The following is a 15,725-nucleotide window of genomic DNA, read 5'->3' on the forward strand; positions in this document are numbered from 1 at the left end:
TAGATCCCTACAAAACTGTATAAGTATCATTTTTTATTAAGATCCATAAAAACTAATATCTATTCTTGAGATTTTTTTTTTCTCAGCACCATTCCCAGTAATCACAAGATGGCTGCTGCACCGCATCAGCCGATAATCATCTCTGCTTACCGGAACCGCTTTCCCGAAACTGCATTCCATGGAGACCCACCTACAATTGAGGAACTGCACTAGACCCACCCTTAATCAAACCCTGAATTGCACTAGACCCACCCTTAATCAACCCTAAATAGAATCTATGTTCTTTATTGTTAAAAACTTTATGAGCTATTAATTGAAACACTAGCCCCTCTCCCGTTTACTTGTAATACATTTTCAATAAAAAGGCACAATAATTCCTAGCAGTTGTCACTCCTCAGAGGGCCACCTCTGAGGGGTGTCCGGCAAAGGACGTGCATAAAAAGGCATCGAGGCCTCTGTCTTCTGTTCACCTTCGCCGCCTTCGTCGAGATAACCCACCCACGCCGAGGCTGGACCCCGGCAGGAATTCATACTTAGAGGAACAGTATAAGCTAAGATTAGAGCAAGCAGAAATGCATAAGGCATGAGACTGCCTATAATGAAATTCTTATCAGTAATGGTTACTTATTAAACAAAATGAAACACCAAAGAAAATCTTTAAAGGGAAAAATAAACTGGCGTCTATCATAAATGGTCTGGAAAAACTGCTTCTGACCTGATTTGAAAGTATGAAACGTTGTTGTATTTTCATATCTTGAGCTCTACCTTCTACTTTTTCTTTCCTTTAAAATCAGTAGAACATAGCATGAAATTAATGTGCTGATCTGTTTCTTGAGGTTATATAATTGTTTTCTTTAAAAATAAATATCAGAAAGCTTGGGTAGATATTTACAGAGAACACAGGCAAATTCACCAAAACTTGAATAGATCACTATCAAGTTCTGAAATCAAAAAAGTGTCCATCAAATTATTTGCCAATGTAAGGAAAAGTTGGGTAGACATCTGACCACTCGCTTTCTCTGATGCAATTTGTTGTAAACCATTCCTCTGATTTTAGGATTTATGTAAAGTAATAAACATACCATAGTTTAAGTACTCATCACATTTTCATGTTAAGTATACTACTGAATTTTATAACCAGCTAAATCTTTTTCAGGCACAATGCAGAAGAAATGGTACATGGAGATTTTCCCAACTGTCAGACTTTAAAACAGTTGAAGAATCAATCAATTGCAAAACAGGATGGTTACAGATTATTTTAAAATCTAACATTTGGTTTACAAAAAGTCTCAAATTATATTTTATAAAAGAAGAGACTTGTAGTTCTTGATTTTTCACTGTTTTATACTGCTTTGAAAAGGTTCCATGGACTTACTAAAAAACATGAATCACACTCACATATTCGATGAACCTTGATAACCTTGTGGGTGACACCAGTGAAAATGAGTGAGTAGTACAGGTGCACTGGAATAAGAACGTGGCAGTACGAGAGGAAGGCAAGAAGGCCTTCAGAGTTCCACGGAGGGACAGCATGTGAGTCAGACTGAGAAGGACAGCAACATGAGTGCAGGCAATTACAATCCCAGGGGGAATGGCCACACCACAATCCCTTCTCCTCCATTCTCCTCTTGGGATCTTGGGCACACATGCACACGTGCCCGGCTGAGTTTGAAGCTGCCGAGTCCAGGACTCAAATTGTGGTTGATTATGTGTGAGTCCAGCGGTGCAACATTATTCCATCTGATGGTCCCAAATAATCCCCATTCTTAAAATGCAATGATCAATTTACAGCCAAAATGCTGGATAATAAAAACATATTTTAAGTTTCCAGTTAAAAAGTACAATCATGGCTAAGGTGTGGTGGCATGAGTGGGAAGACACTACTGTGTGATGGCTGAGGCTGCTTAGGAGGCCCAAGATGGGTTCTCAGCCTAACTGAAACAGGTTGAGCATGGTGGTGCATGCCCATGGTCCTTGCTAACTGGGAGGCTGGGGAAAGGACTGATGAGATCCTGTCAGAAATACTTCTCTCTCTCCGGCATATTCTCTCTCTCATTCTCGTGGAAAAAGAAAAAAAGGTGCAGTTGTTAAAAATAAAAATATACTTATGAGTCAAACATTGATGAACAGATTCCCAGATGGCAAAGTATAGTGCAGAACATACAGCAGAGTTTATTCTAAAAGAAGCAGTACTATTCCTGGCCCTTTATCTATATAATAGCTCTGGGGGCTCTCAACCATATTCATTGTATCCTCTGATGAATCTCCAATCTATTTTTGGCCCAGACCTTTTGCCTGGCACAGATGCTTAGATCTATCTGTTGAATATATCACATGTCCCAAAGGCACCTCAAATCAGACATGTCCAAACAAACGTATCTTTTATTACCCACACCTAACAGAGAATTTGCACTTTGTGCCATTATCACAACCCTCCCAGGTGCCCAAACCATAAACCAGGGTTTTTTTTTTTTTTGTTTGTTTGTTTGTTTTTTAAGATTTTTGCTATAGGGAGCATACTCTTGCCAGAAAGAGAGGGAAAGTGAGAAATCGCCTCCCTTGGGGGATGACCACACTACAGTTCCTTCTCCTCCACTTTCTTCTCAGGATCTTGGGCATGCACGCACACTTGCCTGGTGTGTTTTTAAAGCTACTGGACCCCAGGGCTCAAATTGGGCAGTCGGTCACACAGGGTCCAGTACCTTAACCACCACAGCACCTGCTGGCCCAGACCTGCACATGTCTTTAACTTCTGCCTCCCAGTCTTCCCTCCATCCAATCAGTCACCAAGTCCTAGAGATTTCTTCTTAACTCTTTAATGTATTCCTTGCTCTATTATCTTACACTGGGTCTTAATCTTTCCAGATAATTTCAACTGTCCCATAATTAGACTATCTTCCACTGTGGCTAGTGCAATCTTTGCAGTGCCAATATGATGATATAACTTTCTAACTGAAAACTGGTCTATGGAGCCTCACATTTCTCAATAAATAAAGAAAAGCAGACTGACCCTTTTGGCACACATGCTCTTAGCCCCTCTGCCCGCCTACTGAATTTGCAATGAAGTAAAAAAATAGGGTATTTGGTAGCAGAGCAGTAAAACTGGCTTTTGCTAAACAGGCAACAGTTTCTACCACACCATGGGTGCTCAGGGGCAGAAATCTCAAGGTTTCACCTGGTGAATCTGAGGGACCATGCATGAGAATCTCAAATCTACTCAATGGCTCCCCAACTAGGTGACTTCCAAGGATATTTGCCTCTTTTGAGCCTTGGTACTAAGTGGAAGGGACTGCTGGCCTTTTTCATATGTTGTCCTCACATATGTTTGCAGCTTAATTTACATGACCCAGATGGCCTGCAAATATTTTAAGCTAATACAAATGACTCAGTTTTTTCCTAATACATAAATTGTAGGGGATAAAAAGGTAGAGAGGGGGCAAGCTGTAAGTTAAAAGGAACTTGTCCATTAATTGAAATTATTTAGTTCCCAATTCTAACAAATTCCAAGACAGCAGGGTAAACTGAACACTGGATATTTGATATTAAAGGACTAATTTTTAAAGTCACAATATGTTATTATGCTTTTAAAAAGTCATATTGAAGGGCTAGCAGGCGGTGAAGTGGTTAGGGTGCTGGATTCTCAAATGGCTGACCGTGGTTGGAGTCCCAGACCTGGTGGCTTGCTTTCTTGCTTTCTCTCTCTCTCTGGTAAGTGCACATATCCTATAGCAAATTGAATAATAATAATAATAATAAATAAAATAAATAAGTCTTGAACAACAAAGTCACACTGAAATATTTATAGGTAAAAGCATGTGGGTGTTTGTGTGGTTATGGCAGTTAGGGCAGCGGGATCCTACATGGCCGACTGTAAGGTTCAAATCCAGACCTATTGGCTTGAAAAACACACTGTGTATGTGTGTGTGTGTGTGTGTGTGTGTGTGTGCCCAATATCTCAAGAAGTGAATGAAGGAGGCAGGAGAAGGGACTGCGGTATAGCCATCCTCTACTAGGGATGCTGTCTCACTTTCTCTTTCTCTCCCTCTTTCTTTCTCTAGTAAGCACACACACCTTACAACAAATTTAAAAAAAATAAAATTTTTAAAAGGGAAAAAGATATACCAAGTGAATATAGTTGCAGCTTCAGTCAGCCCTGGATCACAGGCATAAGCACTCCCAGAGTACTTAGGGAGGTTTTGGATGTGAGACCAAAACTTCCCATATGGGTCACCCTCTCAGAGCACTATCACTCTGTGCCATCAACCAGCATCTAGTTAATAATTATAGTGAAACACAGCTATGCCCATTCTACTGTGTAGCTGTGACAGAGATCATATGGCCTGAAGAGTCTACAATATTAACTACCTGGCTTTACGGAACAGTTAGCCGACCAAACGTGTAGTAAACACGTTACTAAGAAGCAAGGTTGCACCACTAATAAAGAATCTTAGAAACATTTGCTTTTAAAAACCAAAAATATTATCTTACCTTTTGTAGGGTGTTAAATAATGACTTGGATTTATTTTTAGAATTGGCCTGCATTGCAGTTTTAGTTAATCTGAACTCTTTTTCACATCGTGCTAATTCTTTCTTGAGTTTTTCTCTTCGTTGTTGGTCTGCATCTAAATGGGAAGAGAAATATTTTAAAATATGAAACAAAATAGAAAAATTAATTTTTTGATCTTGTTAGACTAATAAATGGAATTTTTTTCTTGATAAAAATGTTTACACTATGATATATAAATCAAAACCCAGGAACAGTTGGTGGTGTGATGTGGAGCAGTTGGATTCCACATGACAGACCGTGTGGTTCAGGTTCTGGACCTGGCAGCTCAGGGGACATGTTGGGTACATGTGTGCCCAGGGTCTCATGAGGAGAATGGAGGGAAGGTGACTGAGATATGGCCGTCCCCCCAGGGGTGCTTTCTCATTTTTCCTCTCTCTCTGTGTCTCTCTCCAGCAAGTGCACCTGCCCTGTAGCAGGGTTGAAAAAAAAAAAATCCATGTACTTTTCTGTATAAAGAAATACTAAGGAATATATATTTTATAGAAACTTATTTGGTTAGCCATTTAAAAAGTATAAATGAGATGTGATGAATTGGCCAAGTCTTTCTTTTTTTTTCGGGGGGGGAGGATATGACAGTTTATTTTCTTCGTCTTTAGAAAATCAATGTGTATCATTCAGAAACAAAACAAAAACTTATTACAAGTAATATATGCTTGCTATTGGGCCAAATGAAGGCAAATGACCTTCAGTGTACAGAACAGGCACATCTAAGACCATCTTAGAGCTCAGCCAAATTTATTTCCATGTTTCTCTGGCTATAACCAAATCACCATACAATTTATCACCCAACCTAGGGCACTTTGGAGAGAGAAATAGGGCACTTTGTAACTACACTCAATGGATTTGTTAAAAATGTTTTTATTTATTTTTACATTTCCACACACATTCACTTTACGTATCACAAAATTTTTGCTCATAGTTCTTGACAGTTAATAAACAACTTTCAAAATTTCAGAATACTGAATTTTAAAGATGTTAAAAATATTTTTTATAATTTTGTATAATTTTGTTTGTGACGCCAAGTCTTAAGATTTAAAAAAGCAAGTCCTTGCAAGATAATAGAGATGAAAAGGTTTGAAATGCTTATCCATGTTGTTTGTGACCATGTTATCAAACATGCAAAATAGAGTTTGAATTAGTACACAGACTTCTCCTCCAAATAAAACAGCGTCAATACCATCATAGTGTCATACCATCATGCTATTAAATATTATGTTTTGGGACAGCATGGTTGTTAAGGTGGCTGGATCCCACATGGCTGACTGTGCGCTTCAACTTCTGAACCTGGTGGCCTGAAAAACACACTGGGTGCCTGTGTGTGTATGCATTCTCCAAGCCTCAGCAGGGTAGAGAAATGGAAGAGAAGGGACTGTGGCATGACCGTCCCCTTTGAGGGAATGCTTTTTCACTTCCCTTCTTTCTCTCTCTCTCTATCTTTTTCTCTCTGGTGAGTCCATATGCCCTCTGGCAAAATTTCTTTAAAAATTAAGTCTTATGTGAGTTTTAAAAAAATGATGTCACAGGTCAGTCCCATACCACAGAGCTTATGCCCTGTGCATCAAGAGCCAGATTCCACATGGCCAACCACAATTGAAATCCCAGTCCTTCAGGTTTGAAAGCATACTGGGCCCATGTGTGTATGTGCCCCAAGTCCGGATAAGATGGAGAAACTGAGCAAAAAGAGGTGTGGCATAACTCTGCTCTACTGGGGGTATACTATCTTTGTCTGGCAAGTGCATGTGCCTTCTGGTAATGAAAAATGATGTGACATTTTGAAAACATTATTTTCTTTCTTTTTAAAAAATTTTAATATTTTTAATATTATATTTAATCACATATATCTTTCAATGTATACAATTTCTTTTCCAGCATGATTACTATGCATATCTGTCAAGACAAAGACATTACTATCTACGTCATCATCAGCAAATAGTTTTTCATTTTTGAAAACATTTTTTTTCAGTCAGGGCAACTGATTTCTATTTCTCTTACATGTTATTTGAAAATACAAGCAAAAATGTTGTTTCATACTTTAGTGTACTTTAAGTCAGGCAGAATTCATTATTAAAGTATTTTGCATAAAGATTAAAAGTGGAAAAATGAAAGCTAGCTAAATTTCAAAATTAGTCAACGATATTACAAAAGGATGAATATTTTCATATAAAATGGAAAATCCAACATATTCTTTTTTATTGGAATCTATTCCAACTTAGTGGACCAATGATTTCAAGTTTCCAATGACCCTGATCTGAATCAGAAATGATCTATAACTATAAGCTTAAAAAAAAGTAGTATATATGTATACTTAAAGTTTCAAGTGTAATTAGTAAAAAAGGTTTTTTTTTTTTCCCAGAGGTTTTTGCTTATAGAGTGTGAGCTCGCCAGAGACAGAAAGCGAGCCACAAGTCCTTCTCCTCCAATCTCCTCTTGGAGTCTTAAGCACACACGGCATGAGTTTTTAGCTGCTTGGTCTGGGACTCGAACTGGAGTTGACTATGTGAGAGTCCAGTGATGTAACCATTATGCCATCTGCTGCTCCTAAAGATTTTTAATTGCCAGAAGGTATATGCCCTCACCAGAGAGAGATGGGGCTGGGGGGGAGTGGGAAGAAAGCACCCTTCTAATGGAGTGTGGTCCTGTTACAAATCCTTCTCCATTTCCCCATCCAGTTGGGATTTGGGTTATGCATTGTACATACGCCTGGTGTTTTTTATGTGTTTTTTTTTTCTTTTTTTGCTATAGGGCGCATGCACTCGTCAGAAAGACAGAGATAAAGAGATAGAAAGTGAAAAATCAACCCCCAGGGGGATGGCCACGCTGCAACTTCTTCTCTTCCATTCTCCTCTCAGGATCTTGGGCATGCATGCACACAAACCCAGCGTGAATTTAAGCCACCGGGTCCAGAACTTGAACTGTGGTTGACACATGGGAGTCCAGCAACGTAGCCATTACATCATCTGCTGGTCCTGCCTGGTGTGTTTTTGATGCTATTGGGAGCAGGATTTGAACTATGGTTAACCATGTGGGAGCTGGCTCCCTTAACCACTATCATAAGGGGCTAGCCCAATTAATAAAGATTTTAACCATGCTAAAGCAAGTGTTTATCTGTCATTTAAAATGTAGACTGAAATATTATGTTCAGCTTATTCTATCTTAAATACTTGCTTAGTAAATATATTAACTAAATTATGGCCAATGATAATGTTTGTGCAGTGAATTAAACAGAATTTTCTTAGTCGGAACTATTAGAAAATAGAATAGTTTTAAATGATGCTATCATTTAAAAAATGTAATTCTATATTACCAAATCTAACCTACTAGTTTATAAGTAAATCCTCCACACGTCATCCACAAAAAATCAACTCCAAATGGATCACAGAACTAAGAGTTAAAAATATAAAACTCTTAGATTATTAAAACTAAAAACTTATAGTTTTTCAAAAACACCTATAAGTAAATAAAAAGGTAAAACAGAGATGATATTTGCAAATCATTTATCTAGAAAGGGACATGTGTCCAAAATATAAAATAACTTAACAAATGTGAAGACAAATAACTCAATTTAAAAATGGGCAAGATGTGGTGTGGTGCTTAAGGTGGCTGGCTCCATGAATGACCATACTATTCGAGTCTTGGGCCTGATGCCTTGTAAAACATACTGGGTGTGTCTGTGTGCGTGTCCAAAATCCCAAGAGGAGAACGGAGAAGAGAATATGGTGTGGCCATTCCTCTTGGAGGAAGGGGACGGTGCTTTCTCACTTTCTCTCTCTGGTGAATGCACATGCCCTATAGCAAAAGTTTTAAAAAAAAAAAAGTATAAACCACTGAGTTATTTTTCAAAACATGGACAATATTTATTTGGCTAGATATTTCACCCGAGAAAAATGGCCAATGTACACATGAAAAAAAAAAGGCTCTATATTATTGGTCATGAGGGAAATATAAATTAGTTCCACAATGAGATACTATTTCACTCTTGCTAGAATGGTTGTAATTAAAAAGAGCATCAATAATAGGTTTTAGTAAGGATATAGAGAAATGGAAATCCTAATACACTGGTAGTAGGAATGTAAAAAGGTATAGCTACTTTGGAAAACAGTTTGATAGTTTCTTAATAAGTTAAACATAATGTACATGAATACCTAGCAATTCCATTCCTAAGTATACATACCCAAAAGAAATGAAAATATGTCTACACAAAATTCTTGTACAAAAATGTTCACACTAGCACAATTCATAATAGCTAAAAAAGGCATGCTAATGTCCATCAATTGAACAAAATATATTACCCATTAAATGGACTATTATTTAGCAATAAAAAGGAATGAAATACTAAAAAGGCTAAAACATGGATAAATCTCAAAAACATTAGAGTAAGAAGTCTAATGCAAAAGACCATATAAACAATTCCATTGATATAAAATTGTTTAGAAAAGGCAAACCTATAGAGAAAATAAGTAAATTAGTGGTTGCTTTAGGGTAGAGGTGGGAGCAGAGCGTGGCTGCAAATGTATATAAGGGATCTCTATGGGGTAATGAAAATGTTCTAACACTGTTTTCGTGGTGATGGTCGCACAAATCTGTAAATTTAGTAAGAACCAGTGACCTTTATGGTATGTAAATTATTTTTCAATAAAACTGCTATATAAAAATAAAGCCCATTGGGCCAGCCTTTGGCATGGTGGTGAAGGTGGCTAGATCCAACATGGCTGACTGCATGGTTTGAGTCCCAGACTCAGTGACTTGAGAAACATGGTAGGTGCATGTAGGTGTGTACCCCAAACACCAAAAGGAAGATGAAATAGAGAAGAGATTGTGTTTTGACCATTCCTCAGGGAAAGCGCCTCACCTTCTCTATCTGGTGCTTCCTGCTTTCCCCCATGACCTGCAATCAGTATTTTTTTATTTGTTTATTTTTTCATCTAAGACAGAGTGTGTGTGTGGGGAGGGAGGCAAGCATCCCCCAATAGGGTCTTTCCACCTATAGCCTCAGCCAGCATGGATGATGGGCAGGCACATGCCTGGCACGTATAGGAAAGCTTAGGATGTGAACCTGAGACCCTCCCATGTTGATCTGGCATCACAGAACACTGTGTTACCAATGGCTGGCCTAACAACTGGATTTCCAGTAGGCATTTATTTCAAACTTAAAATTTCCAAGAATTAATTCCTGATTCATTTCCTCCCCCTGTATATTTTCCTATCAGATTCCTCACTAAGTAAATCCCAATTCCATTATTTTGGCTAACAGATGCTAAGCCTTGGGAATCATACCCTTTAGTTACTTTATTTTTTCTCTCACCCCCTGTCTATGTCCAGTGCATCATTAAATATTGTTGACACACATTCAAAAATCCAGAATCTACCCATTTCATTCTCTATATAATCACTTTTATCAGTGATATTTTTATGCTTTACATTGCTACTCAACATGTTTTTATTTCAATGGGAAGAACTCCCTTAAACATTTCTTGTAAGGTAGGTCTAGTGGTGATAAACTCAGTTTTTGTTAGTTTAGGAAACAATTTCTCTTTTATGTTCTTAAATCTTTAAACATTATATTTACTTATTCTATGAGTGAAAGATAGAGGCAGCAACAGCATCTCTAAAGGTCTTCACCCTGTGATTAAGTCTCAGCTTCAGTCAGCCTTGGATCACTGATACACACCTATCTGGTACACTCAAGTAGTCTCTGCTGTGACTCATAACCTTCCCATGTGGATCAGTCTTGTAGAACATTTCTTTTTACTGTTATAACACCAACCAACCCCTTTCTTTCATTTTAAAGGGTAATTCTATTCTTAGGGGGCAGTTTTTTCTTTCAGCGTTGTGAATATATTCTCTCACTTTCTCCCAGCTTGCAAGATTGCTGCTAAGGTATCAGCTAATAGTGTTATAGGGAGCCCCTTATATGTAATGAGTTGCTTTTCTTTTGCTACTTTCAAAATTCTTTGTTTCTGACTTTTGACAATTTAATTATAATGCGTTTTTGTGTATACTTCTTTATGTTCAACCTATTTAGGGCTCTTTGAGTTTTTTTTTTTTTTTTTTTTTTTTAAAGTTTGCTATAGGGCATATCCATTTGCTGGATAGAGAGAATAAGAGAGCACCCCTCTGGGTGGATGGTCATGCCACTATCCTCTTTCCTCTTGGGAGTTTTGGGCATGCACACACACACAACCAATGTGTTTTTTAAGCTGCCCGGTTCAGGACTTGAACTGTGTAGTCAGCCATGTGGGATCCAATAGCCTTAGCCACCATACCACTGGCTGATCCAACATTTTCCTTTTCTTTTTTCTAGTAAAAAGAAATTATTGCCAGAGGGCAAATGTGCTGGTGTGTATACAAGCACATTCAAGAGAAATCATGCCCCAATGGGGTGCCACAATGGAGGAGAGATCCCCTACTCCACTTAACGATAGCCAAAAGGTAGAAGCAATTCACATGCCATCAACTGACAAATGCATAAACATAACGTGGTATATGTACACCTGGAATATCATCTAGGGAGATTCTGACACATCACAACATGAATGAATCTTAGGTATCTTGTATTAATATAAACAGAAAGAACAAATAATGTATGATTCTACTGATATGAAGTACCTAGAACAGTTGAATTCACAGTAGAAGAAAGAATAGTAGTTTCCAGGGCTTGTGGGGAGAGGTGGATATTGTTTAATGGGTGTAAGAGTTTCAGTTTTTTAAGATGTATAGAATTCCGGAGATGGATGGTGGTAATAACTGTACCACAATATTAATGTAATTAATGTCGCTGACCTAAATACTTAAAAATGATTATGGTGGTAAATTTTATGTTATATATATTTTACCACATATATATATATATTTTTTTTTTTTGAAAGTTTTCTTTTTGCCTTAGGTCATGTGTGCTTGCCAGACAGAGAGACAGAGACAGTGAGAGGGAAAGTGAGAAATCACTCCCCCTACCCCCCAGGGGTGGATGGCCACACCGCAATCCCTTCTCCTCCGTTCTTCTCTCAGGATCCTGGGCATGCATGCACAGGAGCTAGGTGTGATTTTCAAACCACTGGGTCCAGATCTCAAACCATGGTCGGCCATATGAGAGTCCAGTGATATACCTGTTACGCCATCTGCTGGTTCCTAATTTACCATATTTTTTAAAGAATTATTTTTAAATTTAAATTAATTAATTAATTTAAATTTGACCAGAGAGGGACAGAAATGAGAGAGAGAGAGAAAGAAAGTGAGAAATCCAGTCACCAGATCCAGGACTTGAACCATGGTCACATGTGGAAGTTTAGTGCCCTTAACCACCACGCCACTTGCTGGCCCCCATATTTTTTTTATAAAGGGTAGTTTGTCAGAAAATTACTTACATTTGATGCTGGCACTCATGCTTACTGGAATTGAGCAGTCAACTGCAGCTAAAAGAGAAAAATTGGTTATTTAATAATCTTTTTAATATTTATAAATGACAACCAATACTAAAAGCAGAAATTACAAAAAGTTCCAGAACTTGCAATTCCTTGTTTAGATTTTTGTTGTATTTCTTGAGATGAAAAATATTCTATCTTTGATCATAAACAAACCAAAAACCAGAAAACTTACACTGGTTGAGATTAACAGTTCATCAGATACTATATAAGGAAATATTAGTAAACTTGAAAATACAACAATATAAACTATTAAAAATGAAACAGTAAAAAAAAATACTGAAGAAGAAATGAACTAAGCATCACTGACCTAACGTGTGTATCCCATACCTTAACATATTTATAACTGGAGACCAAAACGACCTCAGAAAACAAAAAGCAAAATGGAGGACTTGTACTGCCAAAGTGCAAGACTTACTGTAATGTTATGGCAATTAAGGCAGTGTGGAAAGACATAAACACAGACTTAGTGATCAACAGAACCAGAGAGACGTCTAGAAGCACACCCATGCATATAGTCAACTGACTTTCAAAAAGCACCAAGACAATTCAACAGGAAAATGATAATCTTCTGAAGAAAGGATATTGTAAAATTTGGGTATGAATAGGCAAAAAAATTTGACTTATATATGATATCACACATATAAACTAACTCAATATGGACCACAAACTCAAATGTAAAAGTTGAAATTATATAACTTTTAGAAGAAAACACATTAAGAAAATCTTAGTGACCTAAGTAAGATAGGCAAAGATTTCTTGAATAACATATGAAAAAATAAACTATCAAAAATCGAAAAACTGAACTAGATTTCACAATTTTTATATGTCACAAAATATTTTTCTTTCGCTTTTCTAATCACTTAAAATATAAACATTATAAAATACGAACTAAAATTTTAAACCTTTTCTCTTCAAAAGGAAGAAATTTAAAGACATTAAAAAAGCTGGTGAAATTCAAATAAGGTCTGTAGTTAATAGTTCTGTCAATATTAATTTCCTGGTTTTAATAATTATACTACTTTTTAAAGATATTAACATGAAAGAAAGCTACATAAGGGGTCGATGGTAATTCTCTATAATATTTTAAAACTTTTATATAAATCTAAAATTATTCTGGAATAAAAAATTTAAAAAGAAAATGAAATGACTAGCCACAGACTGGAAAACGTATTTGCAAAACATCTACCTGACACAGAATTATAAATAACTTATAAATAAATCTCAAAACTTAATATTAAGGAGATAAAATTCACTTTAAACAGTGGGCATGAAGCTAGATGGTGGCACAGTAGTGACACAATCCATTGTGAGGCTGACCCGTATGGGAGAGTTCCGAGTTCATGTCCAGAGACCTCCCTGCACACACCAGGTGCATGTGTGCCTGTGATGCAAGTCTGACTAGGGTTAGGGGTAAATCATGGCATGAGGATCTGCCATGGGGTGACACTGGAGTGTCTGTTTGTCTGATTGTCTTTCCTCCCACTGTCTCACTCACAGAAGAAGGAAATGAACTTTAAAAAGGCAAAAGACTTGAATAGGCATTTCACCAAAGATATATACATGGCAAATAAGAATATAAAAAATTGCTCAACATCACTGGGCATGAGGGAAACACAAACAAGGTATAAAGAGCTACTATTACATGGGACCAGCAGTTGGCGTAATGGCTATGTTGCTGGATTCCCACGTAGTCGACCGCAGTTTGAGTCCCGGACCGGATCTAGTGGCTTTAATTCACGCCGGGCGCGTGTGCATACATTCCCAAGATCCTGAGAGGAGAATGAAGGAGAGAGGATTGTGGCATGGCTATCCTCCCTGGGGGTGGGGTGGGGTGGGTGATTTCTTACTTTGTCTCTCTGTCTCTCTCTTTCTGGTGAGCACACATGCCCTATAGCAAAAACCTCTCCCCAAAATAAATAAATAAATAAATAAATAAAATAAAATAAAAGGAGCTACTATTACTACTATTACATATCCACTAGAATTGCTTAAAAAAAGGACTGCCAGGCTGGCAGATGGCATGGTAGTTCAAGGTGTTAGATTCTCATATAGCTGACTGCAGTTCGAGTGCTGGAGCTGGCGGTTTACTTTCTCGCTTTCCCTTTCTGTCTGTCTGTCTGTCTGTCTCTCCATGGTCAAATTAAAAAATTATAACAACAAATGGAAATAAATAAATAAATAATTCATTAAAAAATAAAACTTAAATAAAAAAAGGACTGCCAATACCAAGTGCTGACGTATGTAGCAGTAATGGAAATGCAAAGCAGAATAATCACTCTGGAAAACGTTTGCTACTTTTTTTTATAAAGTTAAACATACATTTACCATATTACCTCACAGTTCTACTCTAACAAACTTACTGAAGAAAAATGGGAACACATGTTCAAAGACTGCATATGAATGTTTATAGCAGCTTCATTCTTAAGAACCAAGAGTGAGTCAAAACAATCTACATGTCCACTAACCAATAAACGAATTATAGTAGATTCACTGAAATAGTATTTAACAATAAGGAGGAAGAAACACTGATATAAATGACAACATAAATTATCCCAAAGTGTTATGCTAACTGAAACAAAAGGAAACATATGACTCTATTTACATGAAATTCTAGAAAAGGTAAAACTAATCCTGCCAGGGCTTTGCAGAAAGGGGACTGACTGCAAAGGACGAGGGGACATTTCTGAGATAATGTAAATATTCTATAGTAGCAGGGTCAGCCAACTTTCTCCATAAAGAACCAGATCTTAAATGCTTTAGGTTTTATGGGTGATATAGTCTGTGACAGATAGTTAACTTCATCTTTTAGTGTAAAAGCTGCCTTCTGGCAATTAAAAACACACACATAAAACATAAAACACTATGCATGGATTTAAAAAATATTTTGCACAAGAGCCAGCAGGTAGTTTGCTGGATTCCCACACGGCCTACCACAGTTTGAGTCTTGGACCTGGCAGCTTGCTTTCTCTCTTTCTTTCTGTCTCCTTCTGGTCAAATAAAAATAATAATAATAAAAAATAAAATTAAATAATCTTAAAAACATTTTGCACCAAAATAAACTCGCTTTAATTACATTTTCCATGAACCTTCTGAAGTACCCTCATATTAAGAGCAGTGTCTAACAACAAAATATTAGGGACATCAGATAAAATGAAGTAATATGGGTGGTGTTATATAGATTTCAAATACAGTTAACAAAAATAGTGTTCTGAATTTTTTAAATATATATGATAGTTGCTGATATCTCACTATCCAAAAAAACAAATTCTTTTGTATAAAATTTTGCTACAGATTTATTCTAATGAGAGGTAAAGCTGGAGGTTTTCAATTGGGTATGGAGAGTTGACATTTACACATTTTTACCTTTGGCTGAAAGGATTTTATTATAGTGAACAGCCATGTGATTCTTGACCAACTGGAGAGTGCTTAGTCTGAGAGAAGAGGAGTCAGTGCAAAAAGCTAAAAATTAAAACATATTTAATCATTATAAATTTAAAATTAATATAAAATCACAAGATCAACAAGTTACTGATTAAGCTCCTTCTTATAAAACTTTTTGATATTTTATTATCTTTTATGCATTCAATCACTATATTACAACATGCAAAATGAATTTTCCCAGAATATACTATATGCTAGTCCAGTTAAAAATGTTATCATACACATTACCATCAACCGATCACTTTCAATTTCTGTGTCCCCTAAATGTTTTTTCTTTCTTTTCCCCCTTGATTCTC

At 36.8% G+C, this 15,725-nt stretch overlaps 1 protein-coding gene across 6 annotated transcripts in view; it reads right to left on the bottom strand.

Moving 5' to 3' along the window:
- Window positions 1-15,725, bottom strand: part of SPATA7 (spermatogenesis associated 7) — a 46,818-nt gene that overhangs the window by 20,560 nt on the left and 10,533 nt on the right. For 3 of the 6 annotated variants that reach the window (XM_027775503.1, XM_006158015.3, XM_027775502.1), the window contains 3 exons: window positions 15,352-15,447; window positions 11,929-11,976; window positions 4,489-4,622 (listed from right to left, as the gene is read on the bottom strand). In XM_027775503.1, the coding sequence (XP_027631304.1) occupies window positions 4,489-4,622; window positions 11,929-11,976; window positions 15,352-15,388 (219 nt within the window). In that variant the 5' untranslated portion in view covers window positions 15,389-15,447. The remainder of the gene's footprint in view (window positions 1-4,488; window positions 4,623-11,928; window positions 11,977-15,351; window positions 15,448-15,725) is intronic. The other 3 variants (XM_006158014.3, XM_006158013.3, XM_014591399.1) reach the window with 1 other exon arrangement.

Source organism: Tupaia chinensis, unplaced genomic scaffold (assembly GCF_000334495.1).
Source record: "Tupaia chinensis unplaced genomic scaffold, TupChi_1.0 Scaffold000568_1, whole genome shotgun sequence".
Lineage (NCBI taxonomy): Eukaryota > Metazoa > Chordata > Mammalia > Scandentia > Tupaiidae > Tupaia > Tupaia belangeri.